The 27,784-nt window shown below is 35.6% G+C and overlaps 1 protein-coding gene and 1 non-coding gene across 5 annotated transcripts in view; both read left to right on the forward strand.

The window, feature by feature from the left end:
• Window positions 1-27,784, forward strand: part of PTPN4 (protein tyrosine phosphatase non-receptor type 4) — a 224,243-nt gene that overhangs the window by 139,524 nt on the left and 56,935 nt on the right. For all 4 annotated transcript variants that reach the window (XM_055380519.2, XM_019022677.4, XM_055380517.2 and 1 more), the window contains 4 exons: window positions 482-570; window positions 15,018-15,081; window positions 19,904-20,076; window positions 26,328-26,396. In XM_055380519.2, coding sequence (XP_055236494.1) covers window positions 482-570; window positions 15,018-15,081; window positions 19,904-20,076; window positions 26,328-26,396 — 395 coding nt within the window. The remainder of the gene's footprint in view (window positions 1-481; window positions 571-15,017; window positions 15,082-19,903; window positions 20,077-26,327; window positions 26,397-27,784) is intronic.
• LOC115933896 (small nucleolar RNA U13) lies at window positions 17,166-17,272 on the forward strand. Its single transcript, XR_004069737.1, has one exon. It is a non-coding gene; the product is annotated as a small nucleolar RNA U13 (small nucleolar RNA).

Raw genomic sequence — 27,784 nt, forward strand, 5'->3', positions numbered from 1 at the left:
TGTATTAGTTATAGGACGTCTCATTATGTTGTAAATATTGCTTTATTGGGTTCCGTTTCACCAAACTCTGAATTCCTCCATGTTTTATTCATGTTTGTGATGTTAGCATCACAGTTACTTAGTAAATGGATTGTAATACTTTTAGGAATGGTAAAATGAATACTAAGGAAAAGGTCTCTGATTTCTGAAGTCTTGGTTCCTATTCCAAAGAGTCAGTTCTAGTCATAAATTGTGGGAAATCCTGAGATCCATTTTGCTTTAGATTAAAGAATTTTAATAAGACATTTCAGTTTGGTTTAAAATTTGTTCTTTATTTTTATTTGGTAATAATTACTATTTGGGTTTCTAATTAGTATTCGGTTCTTTGCAACCTTTGAAAATGCAATGTTTAGTTTTAAAAAAAGAATCCTATTTTTAAAATATATCTCTAACAAAGCCCATTAATTTAGATTTATCATGTTTTTATTCATTTTTTTTGAAGGATCAGAGTAACAATGAAATTATGATTGGAGTGATGTCAGGAGGAATTCTGATTTATAAGAACAGGGTACGAATGAATACCTTTCCATGGTAAGAACATCTATTGATACTTTTATGTTTACCACTGTATTACTAAATATAATAATTTATATTAAAGGCAGTGGCTGTTGAACTATTTTAATGTTGTCATTTTACTTGTGAGATAAACTTTATACTTTATCCCACTTAGTTAGCACCTACCAGAAGACACCAAAATAGTTTATTTCAAAATTACTTTTTAAAAATTATTACTTATGAATTTTTCATTTATGGAATTTTTGAAAGATGATCAGAGCTTTCAAGTCTTTTTAGCAGAGATTTGCCCCCAGGGCAAACTGTTTTACCAGCATCTATCCAATATGGGTTTTATCAGAGTTTAACCAAAGTAGGAGAATGGAAATACCCAATTTAGACCCCTCCTGCTTTCTTGTCTCACCTAAGGAGGGGTTGACCTGAGAAGCACCGAAGATCGCAGCCAAGAGGCACAGACCACTAAACCACTAAGACCTAATTACAGGATGAAAGAATGATTCCTCCCTATCCCACACCTTACTGCCACATCAACATGGCTCATAAATAATAACAGGGAATCACAACTAAAATAACTGTAAGGCTCAGATTGTTTAGGAGTCCCTTAGGGAAACCCGAAGACAGCAGGGATGTGAAAAACAAAGATAGAGAAAATTATAACCTCTGACACCTACGGTTTGTACACAAACATTAAACATAGCCTTATGCCTTGCCAGGTCTACATAAAACTTCACACCAAAGGCATATTTATTTCTTTCTTTTACCCAGTATATCATATCCAGCATTTAGCAAAAAATTACAAGACGTGTCGAAAGGCAGTAAACACAATTTGAAGAAACAAAGCAAGGATGAGAACCAGACCCAGATATAGAAGAAATTTTGGAAGTATTATACCAGAAATTTAAAATAACTGTAATTAATATACTAAGGGAAAAGTATATGGAAAAAGTGTGTAACGTACAAGAACAGACGGAAATGTAAGCACAGAGATGGAAACCTTACGAGAAAGAATTAAACAGGAATGCTAGAAATAAAATGCATTGCAACAGAAATGAAGAATGCCTTTGGTCTTATAGGTAGATTACACACAAGAAAAAAATGAGTGAGCTTGAAGATATGTCAATAGAAACTTCAAAAACTGAAAAGTGATGGGAAAAAGGAATGAAAGAACAGTATTTAAGATATGTGATGGGAATAAAGAGAGAGAAGAACAGAAGAAATAAATATCTGAAAAAATAGTGGCTGATAGTTTTCCAAAATTCATGACAGCCACCGAATCACAGATGCAGAAAGTTCAGAGAACACCTAGCAGGTTAAATAACCCAAAAATCCACACTTACACACTATCATAGTCATGCTGCAGATAATCAGAAAATCTTTTAAAAAGCAAAGCATAAAAAGCACATTTAACCTAGAGGAACAAGGTAAAAAATATGTTGTATTTCTCTTCAGAAACCATGTAAGCAAGAAGAAACTGGAGTGAAATATTTTGGTTAAAGTGTTGAAAGAAAAAACCCACCAACCTAGAAGTCTGTAGCAAAGTTATCCTTCAGAAGTGAAAGAGAAATAAAGACTTTCACACACACAAACAAAAATTGATGGAATTTGTTACCAGTAGACCTGCCTTGTGAGAAATGTTAAAAGAAGTTCTTCACAGAAAAGGAAAATAATACAAGACAGGAATCTGGATCTACAGAAAGAAAAGAAAGCAGAGAGGGGACTTCAGGATGGCTGACTAGAGTCACGGAGGCACTTGTATCTTCCACAAAGAAGGACCAGATCAGCAAGTAGATAAACACACAATGAATAGGACATTTAAAAGAGAACAGAAGAATTCAACAAGGAAGTGACAGGGAACCTCTGAGACACAGAAGGAGAGGGAAGCAAAGTAGCCAGCCTAGCCAGGATCACCTGAGAGCCAGGAGGAATTGCCCATTGCAAGGAAAAGGTAAGCAAGAGATCCTCAATAGTTCACATTTGCACCAAAGATTACTGCAGTCCTTCTTATATGAGAGAGGCCCTTGACCCTCATGGGCCGTGAGACTAGCATAGGGAGCTGCCTGAAGTCCACACCATGGCATTGTTTCAGAGAGGGAGTTTGCACTCCCTCTACACACCCCCTAAGACCCAGGCAGTTGCAACACAATGCCATTTTGAGAGCTCAGCCCCCATCAGAATACATCCTGCAGTGAGGCCCAGTAGCTCCTGCATTTCCCCACTGACAACCCTCCATGTCCACACAGAGGGCTGCAAAGTTGCAAGACTTAACTGCACCCAGGATGCAGCTAGGTCCTCGAGACTGTATCTCATGCAGTGTCCTTCACCCTGGGGAATGGGCAGTGCAGTGTGCCAGGGAGGCTGCACCTGTCATAAAGGGAGATAAAGGATATGCTCACCACAGCCTCAGAGTTGCCTGCACAGGGACATTACCATTGACAGCAACTCACACCCTCCAGCAGCAAGACCACTGTACAGCTGCATGTGCCTTTGGGGGGCTAAGTAAGGACTGGCCTATCTGAGCACACCTTCCAGGGACATTTATATGCCCTGTCCACCGTCACCAGTGATAACATCAAGGGCCTGAACAGAGGAACATCCCAGCTGCTGGCACCTGTATATGTTATTCATGAAGCTAGAGATTGACCTACCCCACTTAGAACTGTGAGGGCCCTCACGTGACATCCAAGGGCCTGACGATAGATGTGCCTCACCCTCAGCTACCACCTCCAGACACTGTTGGAGTCTAGGCATTGGCTGGCCATACCTGCAGCTGCTGACACACACACACACACACACACACACACACACACACACCTTTCAGGGGCTCAATAATGGACCTACCTTGCCTGCCACTGGCACCTGCGGGCACTTCCCAGGGGCCCAGGGACTGGCTCGTCCACCCTGCCTCTACCACTATCGTCCCCCACATGCATAGCTCAGGACCCCAAGGGATAGCCCACTGATACTACTGACACCATGCATACCACCTGGAGACCCAAGGACTGGCATGCCCAGCCTGCCATCACCACAGCTGGTGCCCATGAACCAGCCTACCTGGCATTTCCATCCCCAATACAGCTTCACCACAACCTCTACACCCTAAGCCACTGAGGAACTCACAGACACCTCTGACACTGATTAGAGCCAAATAAATAATGTGAAGACTATGCTACTGCACCCATCCAGAATCAAAGCCAAAGCACCCTATCCAGCCAACACTATAGGTACATCACAAGAAAAAGTTTGTTCCTGTGACAGCCAATTCATAAAATTGGAAGAAGCACCTGTTACACCAGATGTGCAGATATCAATGTATAAGGACAGAAGAAATAAATGCCTGAAAAATAAAATAATGATATTAAAGAAATGCAATGATATATAAGACAGCTTGACAATACAGAGATATCAAGAAAACCATTCATAATATGAATGAGAAATTCAACTGAGAGATATTTAAAAAAAAAAAGCCAACAAATTTTGGAACTGAGTTCAGTGAATGAAATAAAAAATACAATAGAAAGCATCAGCAATAGACTAGATTGAGCAGTAACAATAATTTCTGAACTTGAAGACAGGTCTTTGGAAATAACCTAGTAATTTTTTTAAAAGGCTAAAAAAGCCTGAATGACAAATGGAACACTGTAAAGCAGCCAAATATTTGAATTTTGAAAATTTCAGAAGAGTTGGGCAAAGGCATAAAAAAAAAACCTATTTAAGAAAATACTAGCTGAAAGCTTCCCAACTCTTGCAAGAAGTAGAGACATTAAGATACCAGAAGCTCGAAGAACCCCACAGACATTCAACCCGAAAAGGTCTCCTCCAAGGCACTTTGTAGTCAAATTGTTAAAAATCAAAGACAGAAGTCTAAAAAGAGGAAGAGGAAAGGATCAAGTCACACATAAGGGAATCTCCATCAGACCAATGGCAGATTCCTAATCAAAAACCTTACAGGCCAGGAGCGAATATGGTGGTATATTCAAAGTGCAGATAAACCAGTAAAAATGCTGACTGAGGATACATCACCCAAGCAAATCTATCCTTCAGAAATGAAGTAGAAATAAAGTCTTTCTGAGATAGGCAAAAACTGAGAGAATTCATCACCACTAGATGGATCTCACAAGAAATGCTTAAGGGAGTCCCTACATCTGGAAGTGAAAGGATACTATGAACTATCATGAAAACACACAAAAGTATAAAATTCCCTGACAGAGCAGATAAGATATATCTAGAGTAGATGAGAAAAAGAAAGGAGTCAAAGGTTATTACTACAAAAAAAAAAAAAAAACACCAAATAATCAAGGGAAACAATAAGAGGATGAAAGGAATAAAGGATGTACAAAACAATCAGAAAACAATTAGCAAAATAACAAGAATAGATCTTTACTTAACAACATTGAATGTATATGGTTTAAATTCCCGTTAAAACTTAGACACTGGCTGAATGGATGTAAAAAAACAAGACCGAATTCTATGCTACCTACAAGAAACTCAACTTCACCTGTAAAAAGCACAATAGACTAAATGTAAAGGGAAGGAAAAATCCCATGTAAATGGAAACCAAGAGCGTACAGAAGCAGTTATTTTAGACAAAATATACTTTGTAAAAAGCCATAAAAAGAGACAAGGTCAATATCAAATGATAAAGGGATCAATTCAGCAAAAGGATATAACAATTGTAAATATGTACCTAATACTGGAGCACCCAGATATATGAAGTAAATATTGTTAAAGATAGAGAAACAGACTCCAATACAATAGTAGTTGGGGACTTCAGCACACCAGATTCACCACTGGACAGATCATCTAGACAGAAAACAAACATTGGACTTAATCTGCACGGTAGACCAAAGGAACCTAATAAACATTTAAACAACATTTTATCCAACAGCGGCAGAATATGCATTCTTCACCTCAGCACGTGAAACACTCTTCAGAAAAGACCATCTGTTAGGCCACAAAACAAGTCTCAAATTTGTAAATAGTAATTATATCCAGTATTTTCTCAGACCACAATGGAATAAAACTAGAAATCAATAACAAGGAACTTTGGAAACTGTACAGATACATGGAAATTAAACAACACTCTCCTGAAAGACTATTGGGTCAATGAAGAAATTAAGACAAATAAAAAAAATTATTGAAACAAAAACAGCAACATAACATACTAGAACCTATGAGATGCAGCAATAGCATTGCTAAGAGAGCTATTTATAGCAATAAATGCTTACATCAGAAAAGTAGAAAGAGCTCAAATAAACAGTTTAATGATGCATCTCAAGGAACTAGAAAAGCCAGAACAAACCAAGCCCCAAATTTAGTCGAAGAAAAAGCAATAAAGATCAGAGCAGAACTAAATCAAGTAGAGACTGTAAAAATAATACAAAGGATCAACAAATTGAAATTTGTATTTTTTGAAGTGATAAAAATCAACTAACAACAAAAAAAGAAAAAATTATCTAGGTGTGGTGGCACATGCCTGTAGTCCTGGGTACTCGGGAGACTGAGGCAGGAGGATCACTTGTGCTCAGGAGTTCATCCTGAGCGACAGTGTGAGACCTGTCTGAAAAAAAAGAAAAGACAGAAAAAAACTACCGGCCAGTATTCCTAATGAATATAGATGCAAAATTCCTCAACAGAATACTAGCAAAGCAAATTCAATAATACGTGAAAAAGAAACATTTTTCACGTATCTACACGTGATCAAGTGGAGTTTATTTACAGGATGCAAGGATAGTTTAACATACAAATATCAGTAAGTGAAATACTTTATTACATCAACAGATTGAAAACCAAAAACCATGCAGTCGTCTCAGTAGACACATAAAAAGCATTTGATAAAATTCAACATCCCTTCATGATAAAAACTCTCAACAAATTAGGTATAGAAGAAACATATCTTGACACAATCAAGGCCATAAGTGACAGTTCCACAGCTAACATCATACAGAACAGGTCAAAGCTGAAAGCTTTTCTTCTAGAACTAAAAGAAGACAAGGATGCCCACGCTGACCACTCTTATTCAACATAGGACTAGAAGTCCTAGCCAGAGCAGTCAGGAAAGAGAATGAAATAAAGGCCATCCATATAGGAAAACAGGAAGTCAAATTGTTCCTCTTTGCAGAAAACCTGATCATAAAGAAAAGCCTGAAGACTCCACTGAAAGTCTCTTAGAGAACTATTAAGTGAATTCCGCTAAGTTGCAGGGAACAAAATTAATGTACAAACATCTGTTACGTTTCTGTACACCAATAATAGCTGGAAAAGAAATCAAGAATGCAATCTCATTTACAGTACCTACCAAATGTTACACTTAGGAATAAACCAAGGAGGTGAAAGATCTCTACAACAAAAACTACAAAACACTGATGGGAAAAAATTGAAGAGAACAGAAAAAAAGTAGAAAAACATCTCATACTCATGAATTAGAAAAATTAGTATTGTGAAAATGACCACACTACCCAAAGCATTCTACAGATTCAATGCAACATCTGTCAAAATATCAATGACATTCTTCACAGGCATAGAAAAAGCAGTTCCAAAATTCATATGGGTGGGGAGCCAAGTGGCTCACACTTGTAATCCTAGCGCTTTTGGAGGCCAAGGCAGGAGGATTGCTTGAGGCCTGGCATTTAATACCAGCCTACACAACATAGCAAGACCTCGTCTCTATAAAAAATATTTTTAAAAATTAGCTGGGCATAATGGCATGTATTTGTAGTCCTAGCTACTCCGGAAGCTGAGGTGGGAGGATCACTTGAGCCCAGCACTTTAAGGTTACAGTGGGCTATGATCATACCACTGCACTTCAGCCTGGATGGCAGAGTGAGACCCTTTCTCTATTAAGAAAAAAAGAAAATTGGATGGAACCCTAAAAGATCCTGAATAGCCAAAACAATACTGAGTCAAGAGAACAAAGATGGAAGACATCAAATTATCCTGTGAAGCTACAGTATTCACAACAGCATGGTACTGGTATTAAAATAGACACATAGACCCAACAGAGCAGAATAGAGAACACAGAAATAAATCCACGTATTTACAGCCAACTGAATTTTGACAAAGGCACCTAGAACATAGAGTAGGGAACAGACACCCTTTTCCATAAATGGTACTGAGAAAACTGGGTATCTATTGCAGAAGAATGGAACCAGACCCTTATCTCAGTATATAAAAAATCAGCTCCAAATGGACTAGAGAGTTACACGTAAGACCTGAAACTATAAAACTGCTAAATGAACATAGAGGAAATGCTTCAGAATACTGATCTAGGTAAAGGTTTTATGGGTAGGTCTTTAAAAGTACAGGCAACAAGAAGAAAAATAGTCAAATGGGACTATCAAACTAAATCGCTTTTACACAGCAAAGGAAACAATCGACAGAGTATAGAGACAACCTATAGAATTGGAGAAAATATTTGCAAATCGTACATCCAACAAGGGCCTGGTATCCAGAATAACAAGGAACTGAACAGCAAAAGCCAGCCCAATAATTCATTTTTTAAAATTGACATTTCTCAGAAAAAAGACATGCAAATGGTCAAATTGAAGGTTTGTGGCAACCCTGCATCAAACAACTCTGTTGTTGCCATTTTTCCGCCAGCATGTGCTCACATTGTGTCTTTGTGTCATATTTTGGTAGTTCTCACAATAATTCAAAGTTTTTTATTATGTATGTTATGGTATCAGTGATCTTTGATCTTAGTATTATAATTGTTTTGGCATGCCACAAACCACACCCATATAAGACAGCAAACTTAAGTGATAGATATTGTATTATTTGTTCTTTCTGCCCCACTGACTGGCCGTTTCTGTCTCTCTTCCTCTCCTTGGAACTCACTGTTCGCTGAGACACAACAATATAGAAATTAGACCAATTAATAACCCTTCAGTGGTCTGTAAGTGATCAAGTGCAAGGAAGAGTTGCACTTCTGTCACTTTCAATCAAAAATTAGAAATGATTAAGTTTAGTGAGGAAGGCATGTCAAAAGTCAAGATAGACCAACAGCTAGGCCTCTTGCACCAATTAGCCAAATTGTGAATGCAAAGGATAAATTTTTGAAGGAATTGAAAGTACTACTCCATTGAACACCCAAATGATACAAAAGTGAAACAGCCTTATTGTTGATATGGAGAGTATCTTAGTGGTGTGGATACATGAAACCAGCCACAGCATTCCCTTAAGCTTAATCCAGAACAAGGCCCTAACTCTCTTTAATTATGTGAAGACTGAGAAGAGAGGTGAGAAAGCTGCAGAAGAAAAGTTTGAAGCTAGTGCAGGTTGGTTCATGAGGCTTAAGGAAAGAAGCCATCTCCATATGTAAAAGTTCAAAGTGAAGCAGCAGGTTATACAGAATATCTAGCTGTCTGCCTAAGTGATGAATGGCTACACTAAACAACAGGTTTTCAATGTAGATGAAACAGCCTTCTATTGGAAGAAGATGCCGTCTAGGACTATCATAGATGAAGTTAATACCATCATAGATGAAGTTAATAGCTGGCTTCAGTGTTTCAAAGGACTGACTGACTCTCTTGTTGCGGAATAAAGTTGAAGCCAGTGCTCATTTACCATTCTGTAAATGCTAGGTCCTAAATCTACCTTACCTGTGTTCTAGAAATGGAACGTCAAAGCCTGGATGACCACACATCTGTTTACAGCATAGCTTACTGAATATTTTAAGTCCATTGTTAAGTCCTACTGCTTAGAAAAAGATTCCTTTCTGAATATTACTGCCCATTGACAATGAATGCACCTTGCCACCAATGAGCTCTGTTAGAGATGGCAAGGAAATTCATGCTTGCTGTCACAATATGAATTCTGTAGCTGATAGATCAAGGAGTAATTTTGACTTTCAAATCTTTTTTAAGAAACATATTTTGTAAGGCTGTAGTGGCCATTGAGGATGATTTCTCTGATGGATCTGGGAAAAGTAAGTTGAAAACCTTTTGGAAAGGATTTACCATTCTAGATGCCATTGAGAACATTCTTGATTCATGGTAGAAGGTCAAAGTAGCAACGTTAACCGGAATTTTGAAGAAATTGATTCCAACCCTCGTAGATGACTTTGAGGGGGTTAAGACTTCAGTGGAGGAAGCAACTACAGGTGGGGTGGAAATAACAAGAGAACTATTATTAAAAGTGGAGTCTGAAGATGGGGTAGGGGATGAATTGCTGCAATCTCGTGATAAAACTTGAATAGATGAGGATTTGCTTCTTATGGATGAGCAAAGAAAGTGATTTTTTGAGATGGAATCTACTATTGGTGAAGATGCTGTGAGCATTGTTTAAATGACAACAAAGAATATAGACTATTTCATGATAAAGCAGCAGCTGGGTGAAGAGGATTGACTGTTTTGAAAGAAGTTCTAGTGTAGGTAAATGCTATCAAATAGCATTTGGCAATGCGGTCTTGCCACATTGTGGCAAGACCCTCCACCAACAAAAAGATTACAACTCCTGAGGGCTCAGATGATCATTAGAATTTTTTATAAATTACTCTGATTTTTTATTATACAACTTGTTTTCATTATAGTATATCGAACTCTTAATAGACTACAGTATAGTGTAACCATAACTTTTATATCCACTGAGAAACCAAAAAATTGTGTGACTCACTTTATCACAGTATTCGCTTTATTGTGGTAGTCTGGAACTAAGCCCTCAGTATCTCTAAAGTTTGGCTGTACCAATATCCAGAATGAAAGGGGATAGCATTACAGACCCTACATACATTAAAAGCATAATAAAATCATATTGTGAGCAGATTTGAATGTTTGAATATTGATATGGTTTGGCTCTGTGTCCTGCCCCCTCCTCCACTAATCTCACCTTGACTTGTAATCTCCATAATCCCCATGTGTCAAGGGTGGGACCAGGTGGAGGTAGTTGAATCATAGGGACAGTCTCCCCCATTGTGTTCTCATGATAATGAGTGAGTCTCATGATATCTGATGGTTTTATAATCATCTGGCATTTCCCCTGCTTGCACTTCTCCTTCCTGCTGCCTTGTGAATAAAGTACCTTGCTTGCCCTTTGCCTTCTGCTGTGAGTGTAAATTTCCTGAGGTCTCCCCAGCCAGGCTGAACTGTGAGTCAATTAAACCTCTTTCCCCAATAAATTACCCAGTCTTGGGCATGTCTTTATTAGCAGTGTGAGAATGGACTAATACAAGTACCATTAATAAATTTCACAACGTAGATTAAATGTGCAAATTCCTTGAAAGACACAAATTAAAAAATGACCTGAGAAGAAAAGAAACTTGAATAGATCTGTATCTATTAAAGAAGTTGAAATTATAATTAGAAACCTTTTGAACATTAGAACTCCAGGCCCCTTGTTGTGAATTCTATCGAACATTTAAAGTAGAAGTGAGGCCAATTTTACATAAGCTCTTTTAGACAATAAAGAAGGAACATGGTTTATGTGATTATTACCTTGATGTTAAAACCAGACTAAGACCTTACAAGGAAAGAAAACTGCAGTTACTCATGAACATAGATGCAAAAATACCTAATAAAAGTTTAGCAAATTCTATTCAGTAATATATAAAAATGACAATTCATCATGTTCAAATGGGGGTTATTTTAAGAATATAAGGTTGCTTTAACATCTGAAAGTCAGTCAGTATAATTAACCATACTGTTATAATAACATAGAAAAACCATTTGAGCATTTCAATAGATGCAGAAAAAGAATTTGACAAAATTGACCATTCATGATAAAAAAAATAAAGACATAGCTAACTATAAATACAAGGCACTTTCTATTTTGATTAAGGGCATCTACAAAAAATCTGCTAATATTATACAAAATGGTGAAAGTCTCAATGCTTTTTATATAAGATGAGGAAAATATGTGCTTCATCTCACTACTTCTCTTCAGCTTTGTACACCAGGTCCTTACTAGTGTTTTAAAAAAAGAAAAAGGAAAAAGGAATAAAAGGCAAACAAATGAGGAAGAAAAAAGTATAATGGCTTTCCTTGTAGATAAGAATATATATATAGATTGGCTGAAAATAAAGAGATAAAAAAGGTATACCATGCAAGTAGTAAGCATTAAGGAGACTAGAATGACTGTATTATTATAATATATACAATGGTCCAACCAGTCTAGAAAACTGTTCTGTAGTTTCTTAAAAAGTTAGAAATATGTCTACCATATGACCTAGCTGTTTGACTCCTACCTGGTATTTGACCACCAGAAATTAAAGCAAATGTTTGTACAAAGACTTGCACACATGTGTTCAAAGTGACTTTATTTGTAATGGCCGAAAACTAGAAACAACTTAAATATTCATCATGAAGTGATGGCTATTTCCATCCATGTTGTGGTATATCCATAGAATGGAATGCTCCTCAGCAAAGTGGAGAAAAGATTTAGTGAAAAACACAATGCAGATGAATCTCTAAATAATTAAGCGGAGTGACAAGACAGATGAAGAAAAATACATACTGTATGCTTCCATTTATATAAATTCTAGAAAATTCTATCTGTAGGGACAAAAAGTTGGTCAGTGGTTATGTAGGCGGGATGGGTTGCTGTATTGGAGTTCTAGAGGAGGATCACTGTGTGGCAGAAGGAATCTTTTGGAAGTGATAGATATGTTCACTATCTTGACTGTGATGATGGTTTGATAAGTACACATGTATGTCACACTTACCAAAGTATATACTTTAAATATGTGCATTTTGCATGTCATTTATACATAATAAAATGCTTAAAAGGGAAAATGAAAAGATGCATTGGTGGTATAATGATGAGCCTAGCTGCTTTCCAAAACCATGTGAAAGTTAATCAGTAAAACAGTATAAAATAGTTATATGATTACATAATTGGCATTCCAGTAGAAACAGAAAACTTTGGACAAGTAGCAAAAAAAATTATGGTAGAGATAAATCCAAGTATGTTAATTCTTACCAAAACTATAAATATGTTGGATATTCATATTGAAAACATCAAACTTATTTAAATCACTATTGATATAATCTATGTACCATAAATTTGCCTATTAAAGTATACAGTTTTTAGTGGTTTTTGGTATAGTTTCAGGGGCAGCATCACCATAATCTAATTTTGAATCATTTATATTACCCCAAAAGATAACCTTGTAATTATTAGGAGCCATTCCCTGTTCTTTTCTATGCTTTTTATTTGCCAGAAGTCTTAGGCAATCACTAATCACTATCATATATCTCTATAGATATGCCTATTCTATATATTCTATTAATATTGAATGAGATCATGTACTATGTGGTCTTTTGTGATTGATTTTTTTCATTCATTTTTGAGGTTCATCCGCATTGTAGTATGTATCAGTTTTGCTTTCCCCTTTATTGCTGAATAATTTTCCATTTTATGGTTATACCACATTTTGATAACCAGTTCACCAGTTTTTTCCCCTTTTTGGCTGGTAAGAATTATGTTGCTCTGAACATTTGTACAAGTTTTTGTGTGGACATGTTTTCATTTTTCATGAGTGTATATATCTAGGAGTGGAATACCTGGGTTTGCTAAACTGTTTTCAAACATGGCTGCATCATTTTACGTTCCCACCAGCATTGCATGTGGGTTTAATTTTTCCAGATTCTCACCAGCACTTGTTATCTGCATTTTTATTATAACCATTCTAGTGAGTATAAAGTAGTATCTCATTGTAGTTTTTATTTGCATTCCCCTGCTGGCTAATGATAATGAGTGTCTTTTCAAGTACTTATTATTGTTTCATATATTTTGGATTATTCAAACTGGATTTTTAAAAATCAATCTGAGCCAGATGCAGTGGCACACACCTATAGTCCCAGCTACTCAGGAGGCTGAGGCAGGAGGATCACTTGAGCCTAGGAGTTTGAGGCCAGGCTGGGCAACATAGCGAAACCATGTCTGTAATAGGATACATTTTAAGATGGCAAAGGCGACCCTTAAACTGAAATGTAAAGTCATTGTAAAACCTCTGATGTCAAGTGAAAAATGCGTAGTATGTCTAATGATTTATTAACTACAGGAAGGGATTGTTCCAGTTAAAAAAAAAATCAATCTTTATACTGTTTACAAGAGACATACCTAAAATGTTATACAAAATGACAGAAACATTGAAAAAGATAAACCAGGCATATAGAAGCCAAAAAAAACGGTTATAGCTATATTACTGCTATATAAAATAGATACTGTTAGAAAGATTTTTAATTTATACATTGGTATTTTTCTGAAAAAGCTTTGTAGCAAATACAAGTCACACACAATACATTTATAAGAAAATAAAAGTTATACAAAATATATATTATGCCACAGAGGGCATTCAGTGAAAAGATTTTTATTCATTGATTGATACCTTCCTGGGAATTTTTGAAATTAAAGTGATTTGAAACTGGCCTAGATTTCCTTTCTCTTGATCATTTAGAAATGAACAGTGTTTTTTGTTGTTTAACTTCTGAAATATCAGTGTGTCTTCATAAGATTTTTTGAATTGAGGCACCTGGCTTTTTTCCATAAATACAGTCAATAGTTACTCAATTTTTTTTGTTTTTTTTTTTTGTTTGTTTGTTTGTTTGTTTGTTTGTTTTTGCTTCTGGAAATAATGCCCTCTCTCTATGACAGAATATTTTTCCCATGTTGTTATATCCCTGTTGAGTGAAAGCTCAGTATCCAAAAGTAAAATACAAAGTTTTCAAATCAGAAACCTAAACATGTCTCTTCTTCCCTATTCCAAACATGCATGCTTGAAGTTGACTCATGCATTTGCCTCTTCAAGTGATTAAAGTGTGAGAAGTTTATTCTTTGAGAATGCTGAGAGCTTCTTGGATACATAGGGCCATAAGCCATAAAGATTAAGACTTAGAATTATCATGAAAATATTTACTTAGAAGACTGAGACAGGATCCTGAAGGGCATTTTTCTCAGTAAGAAAGATCAAATCTCTTTAGCCTTATTACCCTTATGTCTTAAAGTTTACAAAGACTGTGTTTACTGTGTTACTTATTTTATGGTTTGAATGAGACAAAATGACTTGGCTCATATTGATTGTACTAATAAGGCTTTGAGAACGCTTATGGCATTATGTGGGTTGCGTTTAAGAAGGGTGGTGTACAAAGGTAAATTTTTAAAATTTAATGCTTTTTAAAATTAAAAGTGTTTTTAGGGTTGTTGCATAAAGTAATGAAATCTTACATTTTTTCAAGGCTTGCTTATAGTTTTAGAGAGTAAACAACTAAGTTAGTGATAGTTTTTGAAATTTTAATTTGTGACATCTGTTTTTAAGTATTTCTGTAGATACAAAATTTTCCTCAGTTGAACACAAATACTAATTATTTTTTCCATGAAGCACCAAAAACTTTCAATTCTTTATGTACTATGTGTATGTATATATGATAAAATGTTTAGGTATTACTAAATATACACTTAAAACATTTTTTCATAATTTGTTAATATTTTTATCATTATTCAATACTTTGAATAATTTATTGTCTTTTGTCCAGGTTGAAGATTGTAAAAATTTCTTTTAAGTGCAAACAGTTTTTTATTCAACTTAGAAAAGAATTGGTGAGTATGGATTTAATAATTATTGACATAAATGAAGCCTTTTAAGAAATACCCATTCATGACAGAACTTTTCTATTATTAGTACAAGTGAAAGTGCAATTAATACTGTGGATAACTGCCTGCTGAGGTAACGAATTCACTTGTTATAACAAAATGTACTTGTTTTTCCAGTGTGTATGTGGTTCTAATTTAAAGTTCTTCTAGATATTCCTCTTGCTGTTTCTCGAGCTTAGAAACTGATTTCTCACACATGATGTTCATTGAAAACCTCAGGGTCCATTTATGAAGGGCAGCAAATGAGCATTTCATATATCCCTTTTTCCCTACTAAATCTATAGTACTTACTTTCGTATATAAGTTCATTTTATTTTAGGGGAGCTGAGTGTTACAAGTTCATGAACTTATAACACATTGCCTCCCTTTGTTGGAGTGGTAATGGCTTTATATATTAAAAATAACAAATTGAGTTGTCATGGAAAGTACAGTGTTGGAAATAATTTCATCTTGTAAATGATTTTGTCTGTTTCATTAAATCAAACTAACCTTATCCTTTGATGTACATTATTTCTTAGAAATCTGAGAAGTGTTGGCAAATTCATGCAGATTTCAAGATGGTTGTGTGTGTATGTGTGTAAAATGTATTTGAAACCATAAAAATGTCTTTGGGGCTGTCCTCAGTGGCTCAATCCTGTAATCCCAGCACTTTGAGAGGCTGAGGTGGGAGGATCCCTTGAGGCCAGGAGTTCCAGACCAGCCTTGGCCACATAGTGGGACACTGTCTCTACAAAAAAAAAATGGAAAAAAAAAAATTGGCCAGGTGTGATGATGTGTGCCTCTAGTCCCAGCTACTCAGGAGGCTGAGGTGGGAGGATCTCTGGAGCCCAGGAATTCAAGGCTGCAATGAGCTATCATCACACCATTGCACTCCAGCCTGGATGACATAGGGAGGCCCTGTCTCAAAAAAAAAAAAAAAAAAAAAAAAAAAGCCTTTGGGTACAGTGGTGGCTTCTGCCTGTTATCCCAGCTACTTGGAAGGCTGAGGTGGGTGGATAGGTTGAGCCCAGGAGTTCAAGGCTGCAATGAGCTGATTGTGCCACTGTACTCCAGCATGGGCAACAGAGCAGGACACCACTGCCTCTTGAAAAATAAAGAAAGTCTTTGAATCAGCTCTGTTGTATTGATCTACTACGTGATTATAAACTATGGTTTATCGTTTATGTTCATAAAATACAGAGGGATTTTTTTCAAGAGAATTTTTATTGAAATAAAACATAATACCAAAAATGTGCATATTTTAAGTACACAACTTGATGAAGTGAACATATCCATATCAGCACCTCCAAGATATGTAGTATATGTACCGCCTTCTAATATGTAGAACTTTACCAGCACCCCAGATGCTTGAAATGTTGCTGCTGGAGCTGATGCCCATTTCCAGTCATTAAGCCTCCTGGAAGGTAAACATTACTCTCATTTGTATGACCATGGATTAGTTTGCTTATATTTGAACTTTAAAAATTGAAATTGTACAGTTGTTGTCTTTACTGTCTGCCTTCTTTCCCTTAATATTTTTTGTGAGATTCATCCATGTTGTTGCATATAACATTAGTTCGTTCCATTTATATATGGTATTCCTCTGAATGACTATGCCATAAATTATTAATTCATTCTGCTGCTAGTGGACAGCTTTGCCATTTCCAGGTTGGGGATATTATGACTAATGCTGCTAATGGAAATTATTTTACATGTTTTAAAATTTAGGTGATTAAAATATAATATTGTTATCTGGAAACTAGAGGACAAATATTTTATTTTAAGTAATCATAGATGGCACTGTAGAAGTCAACTTTTCTAATTAGACTTGTAATAATATCCCATCATAATACTAGTGTTATTAATAATAGTTATAATATCCAGCCTTTATTGAGAACTTACTATGTGCCTGGTAAAAGACCAGTCATTTTCATATCACTGAATCCTCACTCTCATTTTCTGAAGTAGTGTACCAGTTAAAAATGTATTTACCAATAAGTGATAACAGCAACGATAGCTAACTGACAATTGATTAAAGACAATATACAGGGATCCTTTTGTGGTTCATAAGCATGGTGATTAGATTTTCATGCTATTGGGTGAGATATGCCTTCCTCAGACTTTGTTACAGCATAGGCACATTACAACCTGTCTGATAGGAGAAAGAAAGTAAAGATGGTATACAGGCCAGGCGTGGTGGCTCACGCCTGTAATCCCAGCACTGTGGGAGGCTGAGGTGGGTGGATTGCTTTAGGCCTGGAGTTCAAGACCAGCCTGGCCCACATGGCGAAACCCCATCTCTACTAAAATACAAAAAAATGGTTGTGGTGGCACACACCTGTATTTCCCGTTGCTTGGGAGGCTAAGGCACAAGAATCTCTTGAACCAGGAGGTGGAGGTTGCAGTGAGCCAGTATCACACCACTGTACTCCAGCCTGGACAACAGAGCGGGACTCTGTCTCAAAAAAAAAAAAGAAAAAAGAAAAAAAAGACAGTATACAGGCATACTCTGCAAAAGGTGGCCTTGTTAATGTTTTCTCTCTAAAACATGTCTTTGTTTTTAAATACCCAAACTTCATACGATATACTTTTCTCTCAGTACAACTTTTTTTGTGTGTTGTTTAGAAATTGGGCAAGAAAAATTTTTGTTACATTTCAAATATAATTGATAGAATATGGAAATTACTTATAGACTTTTTGAAAAGTATACCAAGTGTCAAAATGGGTGAATATGTATGCATCTTAGATGCTGACAGTGAGAAGCTTTAGTGCATCATAGTAGCTGAGACATTTTTTGTTATTTTGTGTAATGTTTGTTGCATATGGTAAAACATATGAACTATATATGTTAGTGCAAACAAAACAACTATTAACCATAATTAAGACAATTTTCTGGCAATCAAGAAGTGATGTTTTAAGCATATTCCCTTCTAATATGATAGTTTAATACTTTATACATGGGCATTTATTTGTGTATTAGTCACAGGAAATATCTTAATGACCTTTTGATGGGCAAGAATTTCTTTAACCGGACATAGAAGGAAACCTTCATACCCTTAAAAGATTGATGATTTGGACTATGTTAAAATTAATAACTCTGTTCATCAAAAGATATCACTAAGAGAGTGAAATAGTATAGACCATTATATAATACACACAGAACCCTTGGTTGTATATGCATCCTGATAGAAATATATGCCAGTGAATTGAACAGACACTTCACAAATGAGGATATCCATGTGGCCATTAACATTGAACCTCAATAATTATAAAGGAGGTTCAGATTATAACCAAAATGTGCTACCTCTACATACACAACAGAATAGTAAGGGGAAAGAGATTGATAAACCAGTGGTTGGTGAATATATGGCACATATGCTACTGGTGGGAGGGATTGTATATTGATCTACCCATTTTGGAAAACTGTTGGGCATTATCTACCAAAGCTGAGCATATGTGTACATCATATGACCCAACAACAAAAATGTGCATATGTGTACACCAGAGAACATACAGGAATATGCATGGCTGCATTCTTCTTATATCCCCAAACTAGAAATATAAAATGTCTGTGAACAGTAAAGTGGATAAGTTAACTGTTAAATTCATTATAATAGAGTACTATGGAAATTAGTGAATTACTGCTTCATAAACTTTGAATTTATATCAGAAACATAATGCTGAACAAAAGCCAGACCTAAAGACACATATGTGTGATTCCATGTATGTACAATAAAGTTCAAAAACAAGCATGACTATTCTATGGTGATAAAGGCAGAAGAGTGATTAACTTTGGGAAGGTAATCTGGTAGAAAGGGGAGACAAAGGATACTTCTGTGGTGGTAGTAATGATCCATTTCTGGAACTGGGTAAAGGTTACATGGTTGTATTTATTGTGTGAAAATCAGAGCTGTGCAATTATGGGATGTGAATGTTGCTATATGTGGTTTACTTTAAGGAAATTATTTATTTAGAAATTTGTACCAGTTTTCAAGAAAATGGAAAATTATTTTAGTGCTAATTTTAAAATTTGAATTATGTAATAGTGTTCAGAGCTGCTGAATGTTCTTATTTATTTACAATCTAGACAGATATTTTAAATTAGGAATATTGTTAAAAGTTGTGATGATATATTTTAACATTTAATTTATGGCCTAGAATTATATTTTGAAACAGAGTCATAGCTAATGTTGAAAACAGATACATATTAAAAGTTTGAACTCATTTCTAACTATGATCTAAGGTTAAAGTTCCTAAGAGTTGTAATATGAATGAACAAGGCCAGCACGGGGGCTCATGATATAATCCCAGCACTTTGTGAGGCTAAGGCAGGTAGATCACTTGAGGTCAGCAGTTCAAGACCAGCCTGGCCACCATGGTGAAACCCCGTCTCTACTAAACATAGAAAAAGTTAGCTGGGTGTGGTGGTGCATGCCTTTAATTCCTGCTGCTTGGGAGGCTGAGGCACAAGAATCACTTGAACCCATGAGGTGGAGGTTGCAGTGAGCCGAGATCGTGCCACTGCACTCCAGCATGGATGACAGAGTGAGACTGTGTCTCAAAAAAAAAGACTGAGGTCCAGATTTTGCAGGCTTTTGCGTATACTTCATTGCCTTTTTATTGGATAAGCAAAAAAGATCCTAGATGAAAGATCCTATAGGTTCTATCTATATCATTAACAAGTTCATGTTTACAAGGCTAGAATAATTTATCTGTCAAAAGTAAATTAAATGGAGCATTAGATCCTGACATTTTCCTGGTATTCTCTGCATTTTGTCATTTATTACAGCATGAATCTAGAGAAACATTATTGGGATTTAATATGGTGAATTACAGAGCATGTAAAAATTTGTGGAAAGCATGTGTAGAACATCACACATTCTTCCGTTTGGACAGACCACTTCCACCTCAAAAGAATTTTTTTGCACATTATTTTACATTAGGTTCAAAATTCCGGTACTGGTAAGTATTGCTTCTGTGTTAAGACTTTATTGTTGGATTTTGTTTCCTTTCTTTAAAATAAAGATGTAGTTTATGGAACCATACAACCTTTGTTACACATACTTAACTGAGTCAAAAATCCCTATGGATTGCAGCCTCTATATCAGTATCATTAAAAAGTTCTGTAGGTTCTTGTGATATGCTACAGGCTTGAGAAACCAGTTCTGTGTTCTGTATTTGCTGGTCATTATTTTCTGGAGTAAATTAACTACATTTACTTATTTACAATAAAGACAGATGACATAATTTCTATTGTGTCTTCATGAGATATTTGCTTGAAAACTTTTCTTTGTTCTAAGACACCCAAGGTATCTTATGCCTAAAACTATATAATTATTGTTTTTTAATTTAGAATTTAGCATATTTTTGGGTTGTCAAACCCTTTATTGTAAAGTGTTTAAAACAGTCACGAGGCAAAATCAGATTTAGTCATTGAACAGTAACCCCAGGTTCCATTTCCTAAAATTGTTTTATTCTTGATAGCTTTTATTTTTTCCTAAAGGCAACAAATCTTTGGGGAATAACTAAATCTGAAGAAGCTCTGATTAGTTTTACCTATGGAATTCTTAAAAGGCCCATGCAAGCTAGTTTTTAAGTGGAACCTGGTAAGAATCATGTAGAAAGTTATTCATTATCTTTTAGTAAAACAAATGTTATTCATTCTTGTTTGTTTATGCTTCACAAAATAAGATTTTTCATCTTTGATAAATAAAACTCTTGCCCAGTCGCAATGGCTCACACCTGTAATCCCAGCACTTTGGGAGGCCGAGGCAGGCGGATCACCAGAGGTCAGGAGTTCAAGACCAGCCTGGCCAACATGGTGAAACCCTGTCTCTACCAAAAACAAAAAACAAAAAATTAGCCGGCCGTGGTGGCGGGCGCTTGTAATCCCAGCTACTTGGGAGGCTGAGGCACGAGAATTGCTTGAACCCAGGAGGCAGGGGTTTCATGAGCCGACATCTCGCCATTGCACTCCAGCCTGGGTGACAGAGTAAGACTCCATCTCAAAAATAAAAATAAAATAAAATGAAAAACCCTTGACCATTATGTGTTAAGATTAATTCATGTTATATGTTCATGAGAAAAATGTTTAGATGTTCCCAGAAAAGATTTAAATTGTAAACCTAAACATTTATAATTGCCTAATTTGTAATCTCAGTAAAAATAACAGTATGAAGCTTAGTACAGGATATGGCACTTGAAATACATGACTCCAACCCCAGAAAAATTAGTAAAAGTGGCTCAAAAGTTCAGTAGTAACAATTAAACAGAATTAGAATATTTTTAACCAAACAAAAGGCACAGTAATTTCCTAAGCGGTTTGCTGTCACGTTTAACTCCCTTTTTTTTTTTTGCCTTCCTAAAAGCAATTTTGAGTAAAGTAAGATGATAGTACTTGCAAATTTAAAAGCAAATAGATGGAAGGAGAGAGTATCAGATCTATAATGAAAGTCAAGGAAAAAGCAAAGAGCCTTACCTACTGTTAATAAATCTCAGCAAGGACAGAAGAAATCTCCACGGCTTTATGTGAAATGAGAACAGTACAAACCCTAAAGATATTCTTTCAATGAATTTAATTTCTGATTGGTTACCAGGGTAGTTATACAAAGACTACTCTTACCCTCTGTTCAAATTCTTTTTTCTCCTCTTTGTCCTTGCAAATGTGACATAAACACACACCATTTAATTTAGGTACAAAGAAATGAGTAGGACCAATAACCAGTCTTCAACTATAATTCAAGCAAGTCTCAGACAAGATGAGAAAAAAAAGTCAAGGAAGTTACCCAAACCATACCAAAGCAAACATAAAATTTACATACGGTGACTTCAAATTTAAAAGACAGTTGAAGAAACCTGTTTGGGAGGAAATCATCACTGAAACAGAAGGAAATTTGTACCATAAATATTAATAAAAGCAAGTTCAAGGACAATCTGATTTAAAAAAAAAAAAAGAAGATCGGCCGGGAAGGGAGCAACACCTGCCATTCAGAAGGCTGTTACTGCCCTTGGGGAAGATTGGCCTAGTATTGACAAATTTTACATGTTTTTCAACAAAACTGAGATTAAGGACTGTTAAATGGGATATGTACATTTTAGAAAGTTGAACAATTATTTTAACAGCTTTATTGAAGTATAATTGACACATAAGAAATGATCATATTCAAACTTTAAAATCTGATGTTAGTATGATGAATTACTTTGATTGCATTTCAAGTGTTAAGCCAGCCCTGCATTCCTAGGATAAACCCCACTTAGCCATGATATCCTTTATATATATTGTTTGATTCACTTTGCTAAATTTTGTTTAGGATTTTTGCATATGTGTTTATGAGGGATATATCTCTGTAGTTTTCTTTCTTACGATATCATTTTCAGATTTTATTGTGTCAGGGTCAAATTGGAATCATGAATGTGTTGAGAAAGTTCCATTTTCTGGAAGAGGCTGCATAGTAATAATATTATCTCATTTTTAAATGTTTCATAGAATTTGCAAATTAATTCATCTGGGGCAGAAGTCTTATTTATAGAAAGGTTTTGAGCATTCAAATTCTTTGATAGATAAGGCAGTTAAGGTTTTGTCTTTCTTCCTGAGCAAGATATGGTAGTTTGTGTCTATCAGCAAATTTATCCATTTCATCTAGGTTGTTGAATTTATTGGCACAGAGTTTATAATATTCCCCATTTCTTTTTAATCTCTCTAGAATATGTAATAATGTTGCTTCTCTCATTCTTGGTAACTTGTGTCTTCTTTTTTCCTTGATTAGTCTGCTAGTGGTTTATCAGTTTGAATTAAATATTTTAAAATAATGTAGGCCAGGCATGGGGGCCTGTAATCTCAGTGTTTTGGGAGACCAAGGTGGGAGGATTGTTTGAGGCCAGGAGTTCAAGTCCAGCCTGGGCAACATAGGCAGACCCCTGTCTCTACCAAAAGTTTAAAAACTAGCTGGGCTTTTGGCACACACCTGTAGTCCTAACTACTCAGGAGGCTCAGGGAGGAGGATCACTTGAGGCCAGGAGTTAAAAGTTACAGGACTATGATCAGGCCACTGCACTTCAGCCTGGGTGACAGAGCAAGACCCTGTCTCTAAACAACAACAAACAGTATGTATTCCAAATAAAACTTGTATCTTCAGGCTTATGTTACTTGTGGGCCATCCTTTGTCAGCCAAGTCCTAAAGACAAAAACATGACCAAAAAATATTAAACATGATCACATTGCCATTCAAGTCCAAAGTCAACATATAGACATTATCCAATATGCAAAAACTCAGAGAATATAACATCTCCAAGACCTTCCTGAAAACATTTATTAAGTAGTAAAATTCAGCAAACCAGGAGATAGAATAATCCTGATAAAAAAAAATAACTTTTTATCAGGTATAAAAAGTTATTTTTATATAAAAAGCCCTGAGAATGAAGATTAAATCCTCTCTATATAGAAACAATTCTTGACAACCGTGAGAATTATAACTGCAGAATAAAATTTAAATGATATAAACTTTGCCAAAGTAGAATAAATAATATAACTTTAAAAAAATGAGGCCGGGCACAGTGGCTCACACCTGTAATCCCAGCACTTTGGGAGGCCGAGGCGGGCGGATCACGAGGTCAGGAGATCGAGACCATCTTGGCTAATGCGGTGAAACCCCGTCTCTACTAAAAATACAAAAAATTAGCCGGGCGTAGTGGCGGGCACCTGTAGTCCCAGCTACTCGGGAGGCTGAAGCAGAAGAATGGCGTGAACCCAGGAGGCAGAGCTTGCAGTGAGCCGAGATGGAGCCACTGCACTCCAGCCTGGGTGACAGAGTGAGACTCCGTCTCAAAAAAAAAAAAAAAAAAAAAAAAAAAAGCAAGGGACTAGTGGGAGGAAGTATTTGAATCCTTAAAGTTTGAAACAATTTTAGACATTAACACAGCAGTTCTTAAGGTTTTCTTCATCTTTTTTCCTTTTTTTTTTATATGAATGGCAGTCTTTTTTATCTTTTATTTCACTGGAAACCAGTTTAATTTTTTTCATTAAAAGTGGCATATATACCATAATTTCATTGTAATAAAATTATTGTGCCTGTATGTCTAGCCTTTTTAATGTTTATATACATGAATTTCAGAATGATTTTTACCTGCTCATAATGGTGATGATTTCTTTATGGATAGGACTGTGGGTAAAAACAATTTTTTTGTTCTTTTTATATTTTTCTATGTTGCTTGAATAACTTATAATAAGCCTATATAGAGAGAGAGAGAGAAAGAGAGAGAACTTTCTCATTGCTCAAAAGATAAGTATCTTACTGTGAAAGTTTAGTGTTCTGAAACTGGAACAGTTTTTCATTTTGTTGTAATGATAATACTAAATCCCTAATGTCTGTATTATGGACAATATGAAATATAAGCCTTTCTCTCATTAATTTTAAAAAAATTGTTTTATTATGAAATTTAACTTGTTACTCCAGCCTTTTGAGTAATAGTGTCCCATTTGAATCTTCTTCACTGGAAAATTAATGTACCAGTCAGAGTTCAGTCAGGGAAACAGAAAGCCCTTTTGGTATTTCAAACAAAAGCAATTTAATTGAGGAAATTAGTTACATGGTTGTTGGAAATGCTGGGAAAACAAAAGGGTGGAAACATGGTTATGGAGAAACAAACAAGAAGAAGGGGTAATGCCTAAAATTCAGATGCATTCAGGACTCCCTGGGCTGGAGTCCACAAACTACACCTGCTACTACACTGTTAGAGCTCTGTTTCCCTGACTGAACTCTGACTGATACGTTAATTTTCCAGTGAAGAAAAATCAGTCTGTATCTTGCAGAGAAGTACTGCTTTAATCAAGGATGGGACCATCTACAGGATGCTCTTTCTCACTATACCCTATCCCCATGACTATTAAAGCAGCTGCCAGCAGCTACCAGTTTCCTGCTCTGCCTTTCTCCACTTTCTGATCTTCCACCAGTACCTTCTAAAAGCAGAACCTAAGGCAAAATAATCTAGAAAATGGAATTTGTTTATCATAGCCCCTGCAAAACATAGGGCACAGGACGGGACTGGGCCTATGACAGCTCGCACATTAAATTGTATATACATAATTGTATATATTTATAGTTTTAAAAAGTTAAGCTTTGCGTTTGTAGTCCTTAAGAACTTTAAAACATATCCAAAGCACTTTTTAATCATCAAAGTGGTTAGACATCTTGTAAATGAAGTAGGAATGAAGTAGGAAATGAAGTAAAAATGTTAACTGGACACAGTCCTGTCCCTAATGAGTATGCACTAAATAAACTTTTTTTCCCTTCATAATAAGCAGCGGTGGAGAATACTGGAACTGTTGTCATACTTAAAATGTTGAAATACTCTTTTGACTGACAGATGGTACTGGGACTATCAGATCTATTACTTTCTCCACCAGTCTCTTCATGTACATATCCTTATCTCTGTTCCAAAGTATCCAGAGGATTAACATCATTATTCTAATGTGGAAATACAAAACAGTGATGAACTTTAATTTATTACCTCCCTCTTAGAGGAAATATTTTCTTAGGAAAATTCAACTTGAAGTTTAAAAGTCATGGTAGTATTTCTCATTTTTCCGTTAAAATCTCATAAAAGTGCCATTCAGTTCATATTTACTGATATTTATCCATGGAAAATGGTCTTAAAATTGCTTGCTTAACTATGGAAACTGGCATTTGGCTGTTTTTATATGCATTAGATAGCTATATTTGTATATGGTTACATTTGATATACCGCAAATTTATGTTAATTCACAGTTAAGTAATGAGAATGTCTCAAATAAATGCTCTGAGAACTTTTATTAACAAACTTCATCTGAACACATTGGTGTACCTCAGAAGAAGATCAGTTTCTCTCTATCAACAGTTTCCCTCTAGACAAATCAGCTTGAAAACAAATCTCCTAGTGCCAAACCCCCACCATTTTTCTGCCTTAGTTCCTTCCTCTAAACAAAAATCTGGAGCTGTTCTGTGTCTGGACATGGAGGGAGTTGAACACATCTTTCTTCATTAATGGGAGAAATGTAACTAAGCTTCATTCATCCAGGTAGAATTGGAATGTTGTCCAGTCTTTTTATTCTCTGCTTCCTTTTCTCTGCTAGAAATGTCTTGTCTCTTAGGAAATTACACTATAATCATGTTATGTGTTGTCATTTTATCTTATAGTTCTCTTAAGACTTTATTGTTGTGCATATTTATATATTTCAGTGGGAGAACTGAAGTCCAATCAGTTCAGTATGGCAAAGAAAAGGCAAATAAAGACAGGGTATTTGCAAGGTAAGCCAAATCTGTTTCATTGTCTGAATTTTTTTAAAAAGATGGATTGAGTTTACTAAAAAGTTTTTCTAAATATTTTTTCTAAAGTTTTTCTAAATATTTCGAATTTTTGATTACAGAATTATCACAATTCTTTCACAGTAAATAATGTTGAGGGAATGATAAACTAGCTTGTCTAGTTTATTGATTCATTTTTTATATTAATAGTGTGCCAGGCATTGTAGTTCTGAATAGGCTGATCAAATATTATGTTATTAATATAATATTTTGTTCGAGGTTGCTCCACTTTTTTAAACATTTTTGAGAAATATAGTGACTTATTTCATGTTATCAAGCCATTTCCATATTTATTTAAATTATATTGTTAAGAGATAAGTTGTTTTATTTTTTGTTTTTGTTTACCATTTATTGTCTTTATTTCTTTAGGGTCTATCATAGCCAATTTGCTTTTTTTTTTTTTTTGAGACGGAGTCTTACCCTGTCATCCAGGCTGGAGTGCAGTGGTGCAATTTCAGCTCACTGCAACCTCTGCCTTCTGGGTTCAAGTGATTCTCCTGCCTCAGCCTCCCTAGTAGCTGGGATTACGCATGCCACCACACCTGGCTAATATTTTTGTATTTTTAGTAGAGACGGGGTTTACCATGTCAGCCAGGCTAGTCTCGAACTCCTGACCTCAGGTGATCCCCCCCACCTTGGCCTCCCAAAGCGCTGGCATTACAGGCATGAGCCACCACTCCCGACCTAGCCAATTTGCTTTTTAACAAGTGAAATGACATGATAAGATCTATGTTTTAGAAAATAGTATTATGGGCAATGATAGAGAATGGATTAGCAAGGAAAGCCTCGGTACCCAGAAACTATAAGGTAATTGCAGTAATCCAAGTGAAAATAATAAAGGCCTGAACAAAAACATTGGTAATGGAATGGAAAATAGGGAACAAATTTAAGGAACGTTTTGTAGGCAGAACTAGCAGAAGCTGATGACCAACTGGATACAGGTGTGTTAGAGACAAGAGTTTGTTTTCAGTGAAAATTACTTTGAGAGGCTAAGTCTTTTAATTAGTTATGTGCTTGGCATCTACTGCTATTAGAGGCTTGAGTTTTAATAAAGAGAACTAGAAAGTTTGCTTTTGATTTCACTTTGTTTAAATTTTGTTCTTAAGTCTTTATCTAAGAGACCTTCCTTCTTTGTGTTTCTGGAGTAAAGGGAGTTTTGCGTTCTTGGTTTTTTTCTTCCTCCTTCCAAAAGTGGAAATTGCTTTTTTCCCCTAGTAATATAAGTGATAGCTCATTATGTTTAAAAACTCCAACAGTATCAAAGAGCATAAAGAAAATTTATCATCCCAAGACAACTTTTTAAAAAAATTTTGATACTCATTATTCAGGAT

This window comes from Gorilla gorilla, chromosome 11 (assembly GCF_029281585.2).
Source record: "Gorilla gorilla gorilla isolate KB3781 chromosome 11, NHGRI_mGorGor1-v2.1_pri, whole genome shotgun sequence".
Classification (NCBI taxonomy): domain Eukaryota; kingdom Metazoa; phylum Chordata; class Mammalia; order Primates; family Hominidae; genus Gorilla; species Gorilla gorilla.